Source organism: Thamnophis sirtalis, unplaced genomic scaffold (assembly GCF_051295495.1).
Source record: "Thamnophis sirtalis isolate CommonGarterSnake01/CBP01778 unplaced genomic scaffold, rThaSir2_p1.2 scaffold_6, whole genome shotgun sequence".
Classification (NCBI taxonomy): Eukaryota; Metazoa; Chordata; class Lepidosauria; order Squamata; family Natricidae; genus Thamnophis; species Thamnophis sirtalis.
In genome coordinates this window covers 73,460,596-73,482,441 of record NW_028261386.1, presented here as the reverse complement: position 1 = coordinate 73,482,441, position 21,846 = coordinate 73,460,596, and the positions used below count along the sequence as shown (strand labels likewise).

The 21,846-nt window shown below is 36.7% G+C and overlaps 1 protein-coding gene across 1 annotated transcript in view; it reads right to left on the bottom strand.

Moving 5' to 3' along the window:
* Nucleotides 1-5,210: 5,210 nt before the first annotated feature.
* RPS6KA2 (ribosomal protein S6 kinase A2) overlaps nucleotides 5,211-21,846 on the bottom strand; it is a 148,232-nt gene continuing 131,596 nt past the window's right edge. The window contains exons 15-21 of the mRNA XM_087718193.1: nucleotides 21,197-21,286; nucleotides 19,217-19,375; nucleotides 18,447-18,608; nucleotides 13,248-13,324; nucleotides 11,720-11,837; nucleotides 8,707-8,844; nucleotides 5,211-7,041 (exon numbers count right to left, since the gene is read on the bottom strand). Coding sequence (XP_087574319.1) covers nucleotides 6,916-7,041; nucleotides 8,707-8,844; nucleotides 11,720-11,837; nucleotides 13,248-13,324; nucleotides 18,447-18,608; nucleotides 19,217-19,375; nucleotides 21,197-21,286 — 870 coding nt within the window. The 3' untranslated portion in view covers nucleotides 5,211-6,915. The remainder of the gene's footprint in view (nucleotides 7,042-8,706; nucleotides 8,845-11,719; nucleotides 11,838-13,247; nucleotides 13,325-18,446; nucleotides 18,609-19,216; nucleotides 19,376-21,196; nucleotides 21,287-21,846) is intronic.

Here is a 21,846-nt window from a genome sequence, read left to right as displayed (position 1 = left end):
GGATCTGATGGGCTCTTATTGGTCCGTTGCGGTAGCCTGACGTATCGCTACATGGGGCACCCTCCGTCGCCTTCAGTTTGCCGGTCAAGGGCAAGATGAGTGGTTGTGAGCGGGAGGCGGAGCTGATTCATTCTTTCTTCGGCCATTGGTGGCTGAGTTCCGGAGTGCCAATAGTGGAGGGAGCGCTGTCCTTGCTCAGGTTTCGGTATGAAATAATTAAAATCCAGCTCTTCAAATAGTGCTTTTAGCGTCGTATTGTATTTGGGGCAGCGTGGTCTACCTTCTGCACTGCTTTTGGATGACTCAGAACACTTGCTGGTCAAACACGGAATCCCGTCTACTTAGTTTGTTTTCTTCCTAGGAAAAATACTTCAAGTTCAAATTAAGATCATTAATTTACCAAAACTAAAGGTAGTATTTCAAAAGTGGCTGCATCATGCAGTAATTCCTACAGTAACTTTGATATTCCATTTGTTTCCTAAACAAAACCAGTATAGAATCCTTGTCATTTTACATTGCTGTCCATCATAATCCCAAGAATAGGTGTTTCCACATATTAGAAGTTAAAAATACTGAATTGCAAGTTCAAAACTACATTTCTATGCTGAGAAAGAAGCCGCTATTAAAACAGTATCTATGTCCAGATTATGGTGGTTTTTAAATCTTTTCTACTTGACAATTTAAGTTTTTGAGAAGCCACTGCTAGGTTCAGACAAAATTGGAGGAAGATACTTTGTTATATTGCACTGGAAAATTTGGCATGGGGACCCTAGAAAAATATTTTCCTCCCATCTGGTGGGCTCTTAAAATGAGCTTTTGTTTCTAATCTTGATCTTTACTTATCAAGATTAGAAAAGCTCTTTTTAAGAGCCCACCAGATGGGAGGTAAATACTATATGCTGTAATGTCCATCTTGAAACCTTTAATTATTTGAATTTCACCAGTATGACCAAAATGATGCTCAAAAGAAAGAACTTTTGCATTGAAGTTGGGAAAGCTTTTTTAAAATGAAAAAATATTTGAAGAAAAATTTAAATTTAGAAATGAACAACTTCTCTTGTTTCTGGTTATTTATGTATTTCTACAAATTGTAAACCAATTGCAGAGAAATCTAGGCTAGAGTTGATTGCTTCGTCTGCAGTTTATACCATTATCAATACAATTAGAGGTTTTATCCAGTCACTGGTGTAACTGTCATGACTGAATCATATAACTTCTCAGTTATTGGAAAATTCATACAGAATTGCTTAGTTTTGATTCTCTTATGATTTCCTCTTTCTTTTTGAATTACCGGTATATGGAAAATTATGTGCCTGTGGGTTTTCCATTTCTAGATAGATAAGTGTTCTGTTGGTTTCATACATTTAATACTGTGATTGAAAGACTTTTAAAAGCTTTCTATTTCATAAGTGTAAAAAAACCTATCTTGAATAGATTATTTCTAATCCAGGTAAGGCTGGGTTTGTTTTTTTCTACATGACTTTTAGCCTCTTTGGCAAATAAATGACATAATAACTCTTATCTTTACTTAGAAGGATAGATAATGAAACTGTTCATTACTCTCTTAGTTCTGGAGATTACTTTCCTTCTCTGTTAGTTTAAACTTGGTTCATATAACTGTAGAGCTCTTATCCTTGAGAAGAATTGTAAGAAACATCTGCCTACTATTAATAAGGTTTTTTTTAAAAAGAGAGTGTAATAACAACTAGTTCTCTTATCTTTTTGGACCTCATTTATGCCCCACAATAATGATACAAGTAGGATATCTGATGAGGTTGGCCCTTTAACAGAATTTTGATTCAGTTCCTTTGAGTCGCACACTAAAAAGCCGATCTAGATCAATATCTAACAAAAAGTTAAACTGTAACTTGCTTGGGAAATCAGTCTGAAAACTTTAAACACTTTCCAAAATAACTGGGATCAAAGGTAAAATGATGGCTGTTCACTATAAAGTCAGAACTGCTGATCTTTTAAGGAGGTGTGTGGGTTAATGTGCATGCTTTACCTCCACAGGCAAATCTTTCTATTATTATTAGATTTATGCACATACACTTTATGCACATCTTTAAGAATAATAGCACCCAGAAACATGTAGAAAGTGTTCATCAACATCCTAGCCAGATATTTGGTGTTCATTAATTGATTCAGTTTGTTTCACCTTTCTGTTTGCTGTATTTGGATAAATTGGTTAACAACAAGTAAAATGCAAAGAGAAATTGGACTGTCGACTGGCGACCACACGGAGGAGAGCCTTTTCTGTTGCTGCCCCGACCCTATGGAACGAGCTCCCCATGGAGATCCGCACCCTCACCACGACCCAGACCTTCCGCGCAGCCCTCAAGATCTGGCTCTCCCAGCAGGCCTGGGGATAGGCTTCCAATTACCCGCCCGAGTGTTTGATTGCTGAATGAAAGTTGTGTTTTATTATTTTTCTTTTGTTCACAAAGTGTTTGTTTGACCTTGCACTTCCCCTCCCCTGTGGTTGTAAGCCGCCCTGAGTCCCCCCAGGGAAAAGGGCGGCATATAAATCCCAATAAACCTAAATGTTAACATTATTAACAATTGCATTATTGTTTGAAATGCTTGGTATGGTGAAAAAAAATGTCAGCTACCGGAAGCCACACTTTTAAGGATGTCAGTTTCCTGATAGAGAACTGCAGTGGAGAAGGTTGTTATGTTGTATAATCACATCAATAATAAATGCAATATTTGGAGGCCTTTGAAAAGCTTTAAACAACCATGGGTGGGGGAGGTACGGTCTCAACTGGGTAAGGGTACTGCTTCCCTTTTATGCTTTACTCACTGGACACATACTCTCTCTGTACCATAGCAGTTGTTTATTGGTTGGATGTGTCTTAAACTCTGCAGAAATTAGTTCAAATGACATCTGATAACAATGAAATAAGGAACTCTTGTCCTTGTTCATATAACTACACCTATGAAAGTCTGGGTTTTCAAACACACAGGGAGAAATGCCTGAAGCTGAGTCCTGGATCCAACCACAAGTGAAAACAGTTTTTTACCTAATGTTAAGATAGGCAGGATATACAGTCTATAAAGCAAGTTTTTCTGGCTTAGCAATATTCATTATTGCATTAGCATACTGCTGCAGCAAGGAAATAGAATTAAAAGCTCCATAGTTTCAATGTAAAATGAGACCATCCTGCTCTGTTGAAATCATTGGCACTGATGCTGTGTACAGATTTGAATGGAATTTGGACTGTGAATTTGAATGTAAACTTTTACCTAATGTGCTCACCAAAACAGAACATTTCAGTTGATGTGACAGTAAGGCTGGGATCGTTACTTCCAAGTCCTAATATGACTGATTTTGTCACAGCTTGCTTGGTGACCTTAGACATAATGGTTTATAAATTCTTTCTATTTTAGTATTAGCTGTGAACCCAGGCACTAGATTGATCAACACACACTTAGCACATGGGAAACTCAGCTATGAGCACATGTGATTGGCCATTATTAAGAGCTAATTTACATGTATGAACACGTCCCTTTTTATGCTGGTTTTATTCACAGAATATAGAATAGCTTTTCCCAGCTTACAAGTAATCCTTGATTTATACCCCTGCATTTAATAAAGGTTCAAAGTTATGACAGTGCTGAAAGGTGATTTATGTCCCATCTTTGAAGTTACAACCATTATGTGACTCCTGCAGTCACATAATCACAATTCGGGCACTTGGCAACTGGCTTGCATTTATGACAGTTGCAATGTCTTGTGGTCACATGATCTCTTAAAAATGATAGCTTTCAGTGATTGCTTCTTTCTAGTGCAGACAAATATAAAATGCTTGACTAAAATTACCTCATCGAAAGATTTTCAACCTCTATTACAGCCTCTCCATATATTTGACTGCTGTTTTTTCAGTTTAAAGTCGCACAAATTCACCATTTACTTATGCATGAGACTTAGCTTCTTCGAAGCTGGTTTTCAAAGAGATTGATTATGTACCACCAAGTCATTGTTCACTCTAGTGATGATAGATGGATTGTTTCAATGATCCAAAAAGATACCCCAAATTCCAAGTTTGTTTTGGTAATTTGGAATTAACATCATAGTATCTACTAGTTACCACAACATCACATTGCTCCTTCATATCTTCACTTTCTTGCAAATTTATCTGTAGATATTTTAGCTAGGTTACTCCTGCTTCAGTGGCATTGCATTTCTATATTTTCAGAATGTTGTTAAATCATAACTACACATCTTGACACAACTCTTCAAATATCTTTTTAAAATATATTTAGTTATCAAGAACTAGTGGGCATTGTTCTTTTTTATTCAATAGTTAGTCAGAGGTATCCATGGGTCCCAGTGCTTTTATGGTGAAAGCAGCATTGTCACACTGCAGTGCATGTTCTCTCCTTTCATAGACGAGAGTGATATCAAACATAAAATGCATGCTGCTGCACTGCTGCATTTATCATTTCTCTCCCATGGATGTCCAGAAGAGTGACAGAATGTGCATGGCGACATTCACATCCCCCTTATATACTTGTATGCAACACCGCAGTGCAAGTATAAAAAAGCAGACCATGACATCTCAACAAATTTTACCACTTTGGTGTCATCATAATAGGAAAGGATGCCTATGGTACGGTATAGATGCTTTACCATGAAAATGTTCCCCCTGCCCCAATCCCTGTGGATCATGTGCTACAACAGATACAATAGCTTTACTATTCAAGGTGGCCCATAATTTATCCTAATGTGCATTGTGAAATATCTTTTTTGAATGTGTTGCATCTTCTTATGATATAGTCTATGGGAATAATATATACATGTACCTTAATTCTATGAAAAGGTGACATGCTACTTGATTAATTTCTAAATATATGTGTTCTGATTCATATTATTTGTAATCCAACAGATTTCATAGATTCTAATCCTTTTACGATTAAAGAGGACATCCCTTGAATCATCTATGATTAAAAACAACAGTCAAACTTGATTTGAATAATGTGCCTCTTTGTACTTTTCTGTTGTCAGCAGGTATCTAAAGCAGAAAAAGCCATTTTTTGCTACTTATAAAGTATCCTAAACTGAGGAGGATTCTGCTATGGGTTCTGAAAGGTGAGAAAGCCTTCGAACATTCCATTCTGTTACCAACAGATAAACAGGACCACACATTCAGAATTTCTAATACCCAAAGCATTTTCGTATTTTTTTTTCTATATTTAAGAAAACTCACTTTATGGTGTTTCCCAGCACTATTTTATTTGAAAAGTCAAACTTGAAGAACAGCTGCTCTGCTGCAGTCCTGTGTGCACAGCACATCAAAATGTACATTAAAATATAATTTAAAAATTAAGGGCAAAATAAAATAAATATAACGTTTTGTTGAACACAGAAACAAACATCAAGAAGCACACTACAGTAGCTAATGCAGTTTCTTGCTCTTTTGTGTATGCAGGCTCAATACAAATCTCTCAAATTATGCTTAGCACCAAAAATGGTGTTACTTCTCAACAACAACAACAACAAAAGTTCTGTAGAATGCAATACCCTGACTTCACAGTTTCTCCCCAAGAATAAATGACAAACGATGCAGCTTCTCCCGCACACTTTCAGCAGGTGGAAAAATCCATTCTGAAAATAAAAGTCAAGTAAAGTGCTTATACAATCCTTAGAATGCAATTCAGAACTGAATGCTCCAAAGGCCACAGATTCCAAAGGTTTAGGGTGCAATCCTATGCCAACATACTTGAGAAAAGTCACATTATGAAACTTACTTCTGAGTAAAAAAGTATAGGATTGTACTATTGAGCATGCTTAAAACTGCACTTGGTTACAGCCATCTGAGTTAATTATGGTTATGAAGTGTCAGTGACATAAAATGTACCAGTTTTTTTCAATCATCTTTCAATATTTTTAAGGAAATTATATACATGCTTGCTTCTTTTGCTACAAGAAATAATACAAACTTTGCTTGCTGAAGCTCTTCTGCAATTTCTTTTTCTCTTGGGCAGTACATTGTTTTATATTAGCCTGTCACAATAAGCTATTATTTTAACATCAAACCAGTAAACAAAAGATCACTATCTCGAGTTGATATAATAGGAAACTCTGTAACAGCTTATGAAGCACAGTGCTTGTATTCATTCATGTAGTTATGAATGTGTCAATGGAAGAAGAGCATTGAAGTCCTATCTTCTAGTTCCCCCTCTAACTTCCAGATGAGTCTATATGTATAGTGTTTAGGTGCAACCAGCTACACAGCCACTTTCCATTTTAAAAAAATCCCTATGTCCGAGATGAGATTGTGCATTTTTGATAAAGAAAAGAGGCCTTATCAGATAGGAGGCTTCAAGGTTGTTTGTCAATGAACACAACTCTAATCTCCTTTCTATACTTTCATATGGTCCAAAGCCATAAAAATAATTCTTTTCCTTTAATAACATAGGTATGTTTCCAGCTCTTCTCCCCACCTCTTCTTCATTCCTCATAGGATATTATTTTTATGGTCTCGCACATCATTACATCTTCAACTCTTTGGAGACAGCTAATAACAGTGGTGACAAAACACCAAACATAGATGCTGGTAGAGCTGATGTCTAAAATTGAATCTGTTACAAAAAGTGGTCTCACAGAGCATTTGGATTAAAGGAGGAGAGGAGAGAACACAATATCAGCAATAGATACAGTACTTAAATAAGAAGCAATACAGCAGTTGGAAAAATGGCACATTTCTGAGTATTTGCCATCTTGCTGGTAATGTAAAAAACAACCCCAAAATGTCTGAAAGCAAAGAGCAACTTTGCCTTAAACTGAAGTTTTGCTGATTAAAACAATGTATGTGCCAGGAGTCCTGCAACATTAACAATATAGATCAGCCTCTCTGATCAATATATTGGGCAAGTGTTTCCTTTTTATTTAAACAGGCCTTTTTGGGACCATTATAACCTCGTTGAGGTCAATCTTTTCATCCCCCTTCGCTGGGCCAGGTTGGAGGACAATACCGGTTCCAGCCTTGGTGCTTGAGGCGTTTGGTTTAAAGCAAAGTAGGTGGCTGCCATGGCACCCTGCAAAATTAAAAAACAGGGAGATTATGCAATATTTCAGAAAAATCACTTTTCCTCTCTTCCTAGGAAGAGGCATGACTGCTTTAAAGAGACGCAGATGTGCTACATTCATGCTCCTGCAATCCAAAGCATCTTTTCAAAACTGAATCTGATATATTGCTCAAAACTAATATATTGGAATAGAAGTGGCCAGCAAATAACATTTTCTCCTTCCCATCTTATCAGAAAAATGTAGCTTTATATATGTTACACGTATGCATCTTTTGTCAGGCCACCCACTTTAAGGATAGTGTGTAGGAAAGAGGCAAATGAGTTGCAAGCAAGAAATAGCCTTACTGCCTGTTGTTGTTATGATGCATCAGGTTAAAAAAGGATGGATCTGCCAGCCTCCTAGAAGGTTCATAACCAATTCCACTGAGCCATCTGGTAAACCTCCAAGTAAATTGATTACATGCATGTCTGCCATTGATGGATGAAAAGAGAATGGCTTCAAGCCTTTGCAATGTGTGAGACTGAGGGCTCTCAATCCAGGGCCAGAGTTTCTTATCGCTTAAATACCATCAGAATGCATCTGACCTAATGCTGCAAACACTAATACTATCCCAAAAAGTTATGCCCAAAATAATCCAGACAATTACGTGCTTTAATCTATATCAAGAAACTGTGGACATGTTTCCAGACCAAAAAAAGGATGCCTTTCATAGATAGTCCCATTTAAAATAAACGGAGAGGAGATAGGTCTCATAGGCAACCTAACAACTAGAGGTTTTTCTCCTCTACTTCCCAGATTTTGTTTGGCTGATGGGTTATTCTGTCATGTGAAAAGAAAATCTTTCTCAACTGGAGCTTTCAAGCTGTTCCTTCAACTGCGTGGCCTATGCTAAGCAAAATGAAACTCTGTAAGATAGATTTGAGATCCTGTTTCATTTTCCTAAAAAAAACATTTCCCCTGTCTAACTCTAGGTGTGGTACTTATCTCCATTTAATACTAAGGGAGCCAGTGTTGCCTGAAGAAGTTTCTGTGGTCATGTGGGTAGCATGACTATATACTGAGGCAGATGGAATGCCGCCACCTTCAAAGTGGTACCTCTTTAACTACTTGCATTTGCATGTTTTGAAACTGCTAGGTTGGCATGAGCTGAGGCAGAAATGTGAGCTCATCCCATCACATGGTGCTTGAGTCTCAAACTGTCAAATGTCCACTCAACACACCCAGCATCTTAACTACTAGGCCACTGTACCCCCTCCTTCCTACCAGTTCATTATCCTAACTGACAAAAGATTCATGACAGAGATCTGCAACTTTTTAGAATCTGAGCATCGTTGCATGATTATTGTGGCCTGGTTCCTCCTCAAAAAATGATTTTTGAGGTTAACAGATTTTGGCAGTTCACCTCAAGTTTACACTAAGTCTATCCTGACAAATATTGATTGCCACTTTCTCACAAGATTGTCTGAATATAGGTGACCTTGTAAGAATTAGGTTATTTATTAAAAAAATAATTTAGAGATTTTTGCGGGCAGGAAGGAATTAAAAATTCTAGGGAAAATGAAATAATGTTGCTGGTTCTGATTGTGTGTAATTATTAATTATTTAGGTATCTTAAGAGACCATCACCAAATTTTCTATGTCTAGGAATCCAAAGCAGCAGCATTTGGACATACCTTTACAAGGTGAACATCTTGTCTGCTGAGTTGATTCTGGGAGAGATACTCCCTGTTTACTATCCATGGATGCCTTAAAACTTGTGTTGCTGTTAAGCGCTGATGGGGATCTACATGAAGCATTTTTGACACAATATCCTGCAAAAAATTATATAGAGAAGGTTACATTAATGTTATTTTACTAAAATAATAAGCACTCTGGATACCATATTTTTCAGACTATAAGATGCACCGGAATATAAGACATACCATGATTTTGAAGAGGTAATTTTTTTTTAAAAAAGTTTTTGCACTCTGCAGGTCTTGCAAACCCTCTGCATGCCTCATTTTTTACAAAAAAAAAAAAAATCATGCAAAGATCATGTAGAGTGCTCCTGGGAGATGGGGGGGGGCAAAAATAAGCAAACAATGGCCCATTTTTTTTCAAAGAAAAGGGTGGCATGCAGAGCTTTGGGAGGCTCTTAGAGTGTTCCTAGAGGCTGGGGGGCCAAAAAGTGTGGGGGGGAAAACTCCTAAAACCTCTAAACGTCCATTTTTGCAAAGGGGTGGGGTTTCAGGAGGCCAAAAATGCTGTATTCAGTGTATAAGACACACCCAGATTTTCAGCCTCTTTTTTGAGGGAAAAAGGTGTGTCTTATACTCCGAAAAATATGATAATTATGATTTCAGGAATGGATGATAGGAACGGAAAATGACTTTAGAAGTCGGCCTATAACAATTAGTCTACATCCTTTTAACATAATGAAATTCTTCTGATGTTGAGAGGAGAGAGAGAAGCAAACGCTTGAGGGCCTCAAAATGTTTCTATCAGAATTATATTATATTATTATATTAAAACTGTATTAATAAGAAGAAAATAGCTTTAATTCTGATTTCTTGGAAGATGGAGCTAAAGATTATTCATGTGGGTTGCATTGCAACATTATTGATCTGACATGGGTTTTCCCTTGCCTGCAAAAGAATTAACCTCCCAATGTATTTTCTGCTACTTTAATAACAAATAGGATCTATTTATTGCAATAGGGAGCCAGTGTGGTGTAGTTCTTAAGGCACCCGGCTGGAAATAAAGAAACTATGAGTTTAATCCTACCTTAAATATAAAGTAGTTGGATGACTTTGGCCCAGTCACTCACAGCACTAAGAAGGAGACAATGACTAACCATATCTGAAATTTTGTCGAGCTAACTGCAGGGAATGGTGCAAGCAATCACCAGGAATCAACACGCAAGGAAGGTAGTTTGAGGAGTTCAATTTATTTGTGATATGTATTGCATATGTCCCTGCCCACCCATAACTCTAATTTGAATTTGAATATATATAGGTACAGTAGTCCTCATTTAGCAACTGCCTTGGACAGACTATTTGCAGTTACAATAGTGATGAAAAAGTAATTTTGTGACTTATGCTTGCATTTATGACCTGAGTTTTCTCTGACACATTTTGGCCATTGCAGTTAGTATGCATTGTCCTGTGTCTGACCTGTCCCCAACCCCCATAGTGGAGATATTGCTTCAATAAGCTATAATATCTCTCCCTAAGCTGCTTTTCTACATCATGTAGCATGTCCCTTAAAAGTGCTAACTACAAGTTAACAAGCTTAACTCTATGATCTTAATTGATTAGAATCCTCCAGCTCATTGGTACTACTGTCTGACAGGGATAAGACCCCTATCAATTTCACAGTGAAGTTTTTGTCTTCTAAGGAGCTGCAGTAAAGAATATTCTAGGAAAACAGTTAAGCTAGTGCATTTCTTTCATTTGTATTCCTGATTGTTGGCCTGCTTCTTCTTTTGTAATCCCTTTCTCTTCAGTGAATGTAACAAACAATAATTGTCTTCTTGCTAATTATCTGAGACCTGGAGTCATCATTCCAAAGGGTGTGCAAATTGGGGAAAAGGATTATAAGATTCACCCTTTTACCCACCTTCCTTATAAGTCAAATTCCAGAAATCTTCCCCACTGTTTGAGCTTACTCTGCTATTTGGAGTCATATCCTACTAAAGCAGAGAAAAACTAAAAATTGTAAGCACAATTGTGGTCATGTGATTTTTTGTTACTTAGTAATCACTTAATGACGAGGTTGCTGGTTCCGATGGTGGTCACTCAATGAGGACTAGCTGTACTGCTAACCACAATTTTAAAACGGAAAAAATGAGTCAGGAATTATGTTAGAATATTCAGTACTGTGGCAACTGGTAGATCACTAATCAGAGGTGGCAATCCTATACCCATTAATGTGAAAATAAAACTCATTGAATTCACTGAGGATTACTTTAAATATACTTATATAAGACTTATAAATTTTGATGTATACAATACTCTTCCTTGGGATATGCAATTTAGGAGAATGTGTGTCAAAATCTGCAACTATATCAAACTCCTCAAACACTCAAAACATAGGATCATGAATTTCACATAGATTCACAACAGCATTCATTGTTGAAAACAAACTGCTTGATAAATCAGACTTTGATCTGATTCAGCATGTTTACTTTTATCAAAGTGGAAGAAAAGAAAATAGATTGAACCAGCTCATTCTGCTTTTTTCTTTGTCTATACTAATTCTGAACTGCACTGAACTTTAGAATAATAGCAGTAGAAACCCAGAAAGCTGTTAAGATATTGAAATGAAGATAAACATAATCAAGTCATTTATTTAGTTCTAATTTAAAGAAAACCTAAGTCACACATTGCTGTCCTCCTGTGATCGTTTCCTTCTGAGATGCTACAAAACATGGCATCTGTGCAATACATGAGATCAATGAGGCATGAATGCATATTCAATGTTGGGAATAATCCTTAATAATTTTAGTTAATTGTTATACTTTTATGGACAATGAGATGTAACTATGCTTATTTATATAGTTGCTATTGTATTTCTAAAGAAACTTCTGTAATTTATTGTTCATTTTATGTGCGTTCATTTTAAATAAATGGAGGACAATCATGAGCAACAAAAGCAAAATAAATGGATACCAATCACAAGCACCATAATTGTGATATATTATTTTACCTTTGCAGCATCAGATATGGAATCCCAGTTCCCTCCTGCTAGAGCATATTTTCCACTGCCAATTCTAGCCAGAATTTCCTCTGGGGTATCATCTGGTCCGTTTGCAAAAGGGGTGAATCTGTTAAGCAATAAACAATATGTGAAACAGCTGTAGCATGATCAAAGCATAATACATCTGGCTTGCATACAAAAAGCCTTCCTCAATGTTGTGCTCTTTATGTGTGTAGACCTCCAATTCATAATCTCTCGGCTGGCCAGCACCTTCTTTGGAGTAGTATCCTTTGGAGAAAAAAACAGCACAGCCTGCACTATTCTTGTAGTTCTGCCAGAAGCTAGCATGCTTCTTTTTGAGATCCCTTTTAAATATTCTGGTTCAGCCATTTTTCTCCTCTTTTCCATTTCAAATCAGGTTTTAAAATCTTCTATGCTACAGTATGTACAAAAATAAGCATATTGTGTTTATAAGGTAAATTTGTCCTAGATTTTAGCTTCTTTAAAATTGTTCTAAGAAGCAGAATGAAATATAATAGAATCCCTTATGCCACCAGGCTCGAAATTTTGGGCTTGAACAATCTGGAACTATGCTACCTATGGTCTGACCTAAGCATAGTACACAAAATTGTCTGCTACAACGTCCTACCTGTCAACAATTACTTCAGCTTCAAACTCAATAATACACAGGCAAACAATTGATAAAACTCAAGGTTAACTGCTCCAAACTTGACTGCAGAAAATACAACTTCAGCAAGAGTGATCAGCACCTAGAATGCTCTATCTGACTCCGTTGTTACATCCTCAAACCCCTACAGCTTCAACCTTCTACTTCAACTGTCTACCGTAGACCTCACCCCTTCATAATAGGCTCGTAAAGGGGATGTGCATAAGCACACCAGTGTACTTACCGTCCCTGTCCTACTGTACCTATTTATTTGTACTCATTTTCTTTGTTCATGTCCATGTTTATACTGATACCTCTTATCTTGTACATGTTTGACAAACTAATTAAAAATAAATAAATAAAAATATGTAATATATCTAAATATATCTAAAAGCCAAAACTTGAAGTCCTAAAAAAAGGTGGGCAGGATGGGATACAGTTCCTATAATATGACCTTTTTTTCTTCTGTGATACAAAGCAACACTTAAGAGCCAATATTATAAAACTTTCCACTATGAAAGGTTTTATAATACGATTATAACACAATTTGATGGTAATCAAACGAAGTATACATTTTCTCTATAAAACCTACATACTTTGATAAATATATTTACTTTCTTTAATTTCAAAACATAGTCATTTCAAAATGGACATCAACTGGAATAAACAACTGCAAATAATATTCCTTAACTTTCCTGTCATTAACCTGACAATTTCAGTCATGAATTTTTGGCACCCAAATAAGTAATTTAAGTGGTATTTACTATAATGTCTCTAGATTGTAATTTCTGTCTTTATATTGCTGATCATTGGCTTCACTGGATTCCAAAATTGACCAGGCAACAGATATTAAGAATTTTTTGCACTTACCCTGCTAACATGGTATACAGCAAAATCCCCAAACTCCAGATATCACAGGCTGCATCATAACCCTGCCGTTTCAGGACCTGCACAAAGGTAACATAAGTATAATATATTTTATTACTTTTGAGAGTTGCTGAAGAGTTAACTGTTGCTTGCTTCACATTTAGACATATGTTCCCTCATGCCAATAGGCTCTGGTCCAGTTCAAAGTTCTGCTTTTAACTTTTCAAGCTGTTCATGATTCCAGGGCGGTTTAGGGACCATCTCCTCCAAATGGAATCTACATAGTCCATATGAGAATGCAGAAGAAAGATGATGGGTGTTTCATCCCTGCAAAAATTTGCGGGCGGGGGGATATGGGCTCAAAGGCACTCACTCCTTTTCTGAAATGGTTCCAATGTTTAGGAGAAATTTGCCATTGGAGTTCACCTTATATATTGACTATTAGCTTAATACAAAGTGGCAATACTGATTTGCTTGAATGGGACTTAGTACTGTAATTATGACTGATGACCATGTGGGTGGCTCTTTGTATTAACTGTAGTGTCGTTATATTTCTTTACGTTTTATGTCAAATGCTAGAAGTCATAAGGAGCTAGGCAATGTAATAACATAAGCAAGCAAAAGGATCAAAGTATATTTCACTGATTTCTATTCACCTACTAATTGATCAGTTTGTCCAGGATATTTCATTAAAGTACAGAATTCTGATATGTGTTCGTGTTCTAAATCTGAAACTGGGGAAAACACTTCCCATTTTTGTCCCTTACAACCATTGTGTGTAAGAAGTACTATTTATAATGAATACATCCTTGTTTCTTAGTTTAGGGTGTTTCTGCCAACTTCACAGATCCTCTTCTTATTTTAACCCAAACAGCAGGTTGCCCATCCTGCCATTCCATTCAGCGTAAACAACATAATGCAGAGTGCAAAAAAAAGGAGAGTAAGTAATAGTAAAACAAAAAAATATAACAGGAAAAAAATGAAATAGGTAAATCTAGTTTATACTATATGTGTTTACACCTTCCTATTTTAATATATGTGCCTTCACTACAGCCACCATCTTTTCTTTAAATTTATCTCTTTTTGAGAATCTCCTTATTGAAGGCTTTCAAAAATAGACTGGCAACCATTTGACTGGAATAAGGCTCCTGCCTTGATCAGGGGGTTGGAAGATCTCCTCAATCTCTTCCAGCCTTATGATTCTATCCAACCATAACATTCTCAATATTCCTTTTCCTCTTGACCTATTCACTCTTCCTTCATATAATTATTCTGCAATTAGATCCTCATTCATTTTGTCTCTGTAATCAAACCACTTCAATAAACTTCTTTCATTTCTGTATTCCATATGTATTCGTTTCGTGTTCATTTATTCTTCAGGCTATCACTTCCTGTTTTTACTACAAGTAATTTTTAAATTAATCTATTCCTACTGCATCCAATTTACTTTAGTGCTTTTGATATAGCAAAGTCTCATATCGACATAAGAAATAGGGTAAAAATGTGTTCTTATCTAGCCATTTTTGCTGCTTTCAACTTTATTCCCCAGACCACATATAAGCACTAGCTATCTACCAAATGTTCATGTCTTAAAATGCCTCCATCCATGTTCCGATCTTTAATAAATATTCTGCCATAGCGCACAAATATTCATCTACTTACTCTAATTTTTCACCATTTATACAGTATATATACAGTAATTTTTGATTACCATTTTCTCTGTCAGATACAACTTCCTTAATCTGATACACAAATCTTCAGGCCTTGTATTTGTTTTATTTGTATTTGTTTGCTTTTAGGCAATCTATAATTCGGCTGCAAATAATTCAGGTTATACGGAATCATCTGCATACAAAAGTGCATCTACATTCACATACTGGATCAATGCAACACACCTTTAACTTTGCACACATATTTTTACTTATTGATACAACTCTTAAATGCATTAAGATGAGTGGAAATCATACATTCTCATTCCCTATTCAGTATTAAACCCTGTGCTATGCATTCAATTTATCCAAACTTTCTTTCTATCATATACTACATTCAGCTGCCAATTTTAACTCAATTAAAACATTCAGTAATTCAAATTCGGTAGATCATACCATTCCCTAAATCCAAAACTTGAACAAAATACTTTTTCCTCTCACATTTAAACATTTTTCATAGATGATCTGAAGAAGAAAATTCTGGTCTGCACACTCCCTGTCTGGCACAAAATTGAACTGCACTTCTCATTTTGCTCACTGCTGCCTCTTTTTAACCTTTTGATCAGAAATCTAAAATACACTTTCTGGAAGTGCTATAGGTATGCAAAATCCCATGTTACTCCTTAGAATTAACATGTGGGATAGGAATACTCAATTATATTTTAGAAAATTATTAAGACAATAATAAAATTTGGGCTTTTAATGAGGATTATTTCGCTATGTTAGTTTTAATCTAGTACCTTTCAGAGCAATCTAATGAGATTTTGTAAATAAAATATAACTTGGTGAATTTGTTGCTGAAGAGAACAAACAATTTTCACTCAGATCTCAGCAACCACTGGAGAAAATAAAAGCTATTATGTGATTAAATTTATCTGCTGACAATGATCAGAGAGCTTATGAAATATGAGGCCATTTTTCCTGCCAAGATGCTTCCACTAGATGGCAGGTCAGTTCTTCTCTAGATATCTTTATAATGTTACATTCTCTCATTACTATTAAATATATAATTGGTATAACTACCACCCATTATAATTAAAGGTTCAAAACCAAACATTTAAAAAGATGATATGGAAACAAGCATGCAATTTCAGTTGCCTTTTAAATAACTTGTATAATTGAGAAAGTATTTAATATGGCAAAACAATATATTGAAATTTGGACTGAAATAAATGGAGATAAGTAAAATGACATTAAGAATTAACAGCAAATGAAGTGCGAAGTTTATATTTTAAAGGAAAAGGAAGCAATTTATTGGTTCCAGAAATTTCTCCCCTGAAATTTCATTTAGTTGGATAATTTATGAATATTTATATTGGATTACGAATACATGTTTACTAGGTACAAATGGAATATAGTTAGTCCTCATTTTACAACCAGTTGCCCAGCAACTGTTCAAAGTTACAATGGACCTTCTTTGGTCCTTGCAACCTGGTTCTGAAGTTCTCATGACTGGCCCTCCTCCTCCCCCAGTCACATACATGTGTGTTGGACCCTTGGCAACTGATTTTCAATCACATCAATTTGCTGCATCCCACAATCACATGACCATGTTTTATGACATTTTTGCTAAAAACAGCAGTTACTTCTGTTTTTCAGCAAATCCAATCCCTATCAAAGCATTAACGACTGCTGCAAACAGGTTGTAAAATCAGGTCAGTCATGTGGGAGTCCCATTTTATGATTGGCATGGCTTAGGTGGGCAGTTCCATTACAATAATAACTTGAGAGCTACAGTATCTATATCATATATTGGTCCCATGACATTGAACATATCTCTTCACATGTCATCCTCTAATTAAAAAATGAAACCATAAAGATAACATGGCCATAAAGAATGGCATGAGCTGTAACACCAAAATCTACAAAGAGGCCCATTTAGGACCAGCAAAGAAATGACCACCTCTAGGTGGAAATAGTTCACTTGGAATATGACTGTCTTCAGCATTCTAAATACATTCTGAAGAAACTCAGAAAAGGACCAGTAATAAATATGTAATTTAAGAACATCTGGAGCTACTCTGCTGGTTTCCCTTCAACAACATTCTGAAGAAGAAAAAGGTTTATATGCAAACCTGGTTCTGAAAAATAATCTGAGTTTGATACAGTAATTTGCATGAAAGTGATCTCCAATTCGGTAATGAGAAGTTTCTGTTTCTGTCCTTTGAAACTATGGTAGAACGAATGAACCTGAACTGAACAAAGTAAAAATTATCTACACATATGAAGGATTAAGGTGATGGATCCCCCACTTGTGTTTTGTTTTTAGTATTGTTTTTCTTTTGTAGGGATTTCCAACTACTAGAATAATGTGATTAAAAAAAAGTCCGCTTGACCCCTGAGGGGAGTGGCGGAGCGCTCCTGCATCTGTAGAGCTTCCGTGGTAGGGCTTGCCTCCAGGAGGCTTGTGCCCTCTCCTCCTGCTTGCCTGCCACAGATCCTCACTGAGTAACTCCGGTCTCACCCAGTGGCCAGGGCAGCGTGCTGCCCCAGGGGGCTTGTGGCAGTCCTGCAGGAGGAGGCTGTAGCGTGGTACAGGGAGGCAAGATTCGCAGATCCAAGTATTTTTTCCTTAAATTCCTTGCAATTTGCTGGAGATCCAGAATGGTGAACCGTCAAGTGAGTGGATTGGATCGATAACTGGGGAATACCTGGTGGCCAGGGGCATGCCCCAAAGAGCTTATCTGACTCAATCCAATCAATGAGAGGACAAGGTCAACCGAGTCTGGATACTCCTCCCCCCTCACTATGGAGAAAAAGTAAAATCTTGTCATGGTTGACTCGCTAGGCAGACCCACTCGCAACCAGGATAACAGTAATGGGAGTGAGTAGGGAAGGCATTGGAATGTAAGGGAGGTTTGGGAGGGAAATTTGGAATGCAAGTGTGCAGACTGGAAGCCTAAGACAGACCTAACATCACAAGGTCACCAGCTGGGGAACGTTGGAGGTAGAAGATCATTCCCAAAATAAAGTGAGTGCAAATGATTGGTGGACAATGGGAGGTCCAAGGGAAAAAGGAAAAGTTTTCCTATGCTGTTTACACACGCAATAGTTAGAACTGGCTTTTCTAATTCTATATCCATATGGAATTTTCAGTAAAAAAATGTCCCAGGAGTTTCTTTTATTGTCTAACCCAGTAGGATGGTTGACACTCCTTCAAGTTGAGATTGATTTCTTGGAATTTCCTGGACCTGTCCCTGAAGTTATTTTGCCACAGTATAGAAATATTTCCTATTGTCTTATTCTGTTTTTTTTTTTCAATTTTCCAATTCAGGCCTCATATTTCTTGGTGGTTTCCCATCAAAGTAGCCAAACCTTAACCCACTTACCTTCTGAGCTCAGAAAAAATAATCAAACACTGCAACCTATCTCCAAATCTAAAGCTCTTGAAACCACTCTCCAGAAAGTGATTGTATAAATATCAAAGGCAACTCCTGAATATTGCCCATTATGGAAATAGTGACCAAATAGTGGACTTTTTAAATCTTCATACCTCAGGTGCTACAAAATTGGCTGTGTAACATGGTGTCATTAGTAGACCATTCTCAGCTCTCAGTTGTTTGGCAAATCCAAAATCACACATTCTGATAGACTCTGGGTTCCCTGATTCGTCCACGTACAAAATATTACTAGGCTTCAGATCTCGATGAACAACCTGAAAATAAAGTTAACACATTGTGCGTTATCAAAACCCAAATTGCTGTAATAGTAAATGATTTGTCCATAATTGCCATTCTTTGAAAATTATTAGTTAATTCCAGAAATGTCTTCTGGGCATTTAGTTCCATGCCTTGATAAATATTGACATTACCACATAGCAAAAGAGAATACATTTTAGTAATAAACCAGAGGAACTAAATGAATTTTATATTTATTCTCTATCCTTCTAAAATATTAATTGTTTCCAGTAAATTACATGCAGCAAATCTGATTGGGAGCAGTTGATAATTGAGAAGCTGTAACCTGCCAGTAATTTGGCTCATACTGCAACTAGAAAGGTAATAATAATTAAAATTTCTGTTTGAAGGATGCGCTGCAGGCATTTGATCTTTATTATAAGAGAACATATTTCTATTCTACGCCATTCTGGTCTATCTTACAGTCTTCCATTTTTCACTAGTCAATGAATCACACTCCACATTCATTTTCATTGTAGATTTTGTGTCTGTGGGGAAGATGATAACGCCTTCCCCGATTCAATATTTTAATGACATGATGTGATATTTTTAGAAAGTTGATTGGATACAGAACTGGTATACTCACTCCCTGGGAATGGAGATAGTCCACAGTTTTGCTAATGGTACAGAGAACGGCACTAGCCTCTCGTTCAGAGAAGCATTTCTGTCGCAGGATTCGATCTAAGAGTTCTCCTCCTCGCATCAGTTCCATCACAAGGTATACAAATTTTCCATCATCATACACCTATACATGTGTTGAGAAAACTCATTAAGTACTTGTTCCATGAACATTAAATGCCCTAAAACCTCATACCGGTTGTCCTTGTCTTACAACCATTCATTTAGTGACTTTTCAAAGTTACAATGGTACTGAAAACAATGACTTATGACCAGAGGTAAGCTGCTGCGGGTTCGTAGGGGTTCGTGAGAACATCTAGCTAAGATTCTGTGCAGTTCAGAGAACCCCCAAATCCCACTCCTGGCTGACCCTGCCTACCCCTCCCCTCCCAGGAGTCCCCACACAGCCCATTTTGGATGCAGGTAAGTGCAGGGCACGTGTGGAGGCTCAGGGAGGGTGAAAAACAGGCCTAGTGGAAGTTCATTTCTGGCCTCTGGAGCCCAGGGAGGGCAAAAACTCCCCCCCCCCCCATGGTGTAGGAGGCCACCAGGGCCATGCCCACCCAGGAACCAGACAGAGATCCTGTTGCTAAAAATTTTGAAGCCCACCGCTGCTTATGATTTTTTTTCACACTGTTCTTTTTCGCACGGTTGACCGCTGTAACATCCCCATGGTCATGTAATGAAAATTTGTATGCTTGGCAACTGGCATGTATTTATGATGGTTGCAGCACCCCAAGATTATGTAATCTCCTTTTGCAGCCTTCTGTCAAGCAAAGTCAATGGGGAAGCCAGATTCACTTAACAACTGCGTTACTAATTTACCAATTGTAGTGATTATTATTTAACCTCTGTGGCAAGAAAGGTAATAAAAACTCACTTAACAACTGTTTGCTTTTCAACAGAAATTTTGGGCTCAATTGTAGTTGTAAGTTTAGGACCACCTATATTATCTTATTGTGCAAATACAGAGTTTTACAAAAAAACAAAAACAATCCACTTCTTCCTTTTCTGATTCCCAGGAACCAAGTTCCTTGCTTGATGGGAAATCAAATGTCCATAGTTCTTAATGCAGGTTGTTACATTAGCTAAAATTACCTACATTTTAATTAACTTTTATTTTATTGACCTGCATTTTTTCCACAACATTTGCTTATCATACTACTCACATCATCGCAATCATCACCATAAACAACCTGCATTCAAAGGTCAATTTCAACTGGGACTCCTTGGCAGTCAGAAATTTCAATCACAGGGCTTTGCTTTAAAGCACACTGATAAGTACTCACTGCAGACATCCATTTGAGAAATAATAGAAACACAACCTATTCTCACAATAACTTCCAAATGAATCAATAGATGCTAAAGAATATACCAGAGCTTCTAATAGCAGAACGTCTGCCATCTGTTGAGGGCAACTTATAACATTGAAGACATTACTTTTTTATTCAACCCTCATACTTCCAAAAATAATTAGAAAGAGGAGAGACTTGTTATATCATTTTATTTGCATTATTTGAATGAAAAACGTGTGTCTTAAAAAAAGCCTGAAGCACCCTAAAAGAATGGCAATTTCTATTTTTTTAGCATTTGCTTATAGATTGTTATTAAATTGATCCTTACCATTTTGTAAAATGGAAAACCTTTGTGGAAGCGCCTGATAGATAAGCAAAGTTACTGCCTACATAAGAAAATTTATCAACAAAGTCTTTATAGTTACTTCTTTACATTCTGATCCAACTTCAGGATCCAGCATAATTGCAATTAAACAAATGCAAAGGTTATTGCAAATTTATTAATGCACTTTCTAAACCCAATAATATAGCACAGATTTCCACAAGATTGTTGGAATTGGCATCATATAGGTTTTCCTAAACAACAATTCTTATAGATCACTTGCTCACAAGGAGATGTGTACAAGAAATATGTGAGCTGAACAACTACTCACATCTTTGAGAGTAATGATGTTTGGGTGTTGTCCGTATCTCAGAAGAATCTCAATTTCTTCTGAAGGGTCTCTCTTGCTCTTATCAATTATCTAAGGGAGAAATGGAGAACAGAGAAAATTCAGGAAGCCTCATCTGTGCAATTGAAAGAAAATCTATATTAATGAACTGATTATGGCAAACTGTTAACAATAGCAACCAGAGACAGAAAAAGAAATCATTTCCTGATTCTGACAATGAAAAGGAAGCCAGGGGACTCATAACAACAAAAGGGCAGTTTTGCATTGTCACTGATGAAGCTAGAAGTGGACACACCTGCACTCCAGAGCCACTAAAAGCTCTAAGTGTCCTTCTGAAATTGTAATTTACAACGTGACAAAAAAAGGAGAATTATCAAATGGCAAGACTCTATTAATTCTATTTTATTGATTAAATTAGAATGAAAATGAAAAGACCACTACTTTTGTCCTAAAATCCAATTGAGGTTTTCATCAGATAACTTTTAAGAGAAGGAACTTAGAGTATGCCCACCTATCTAGCCTGGTGAGATGGGCAGATAACCTCAGGGAGAGGCAGGATTGAAAACAACTCAAGGGTGTTAAAGGTAATACATAACAGTGGTGTGATATAGGCAAATCTCAGGTGCCTAGAA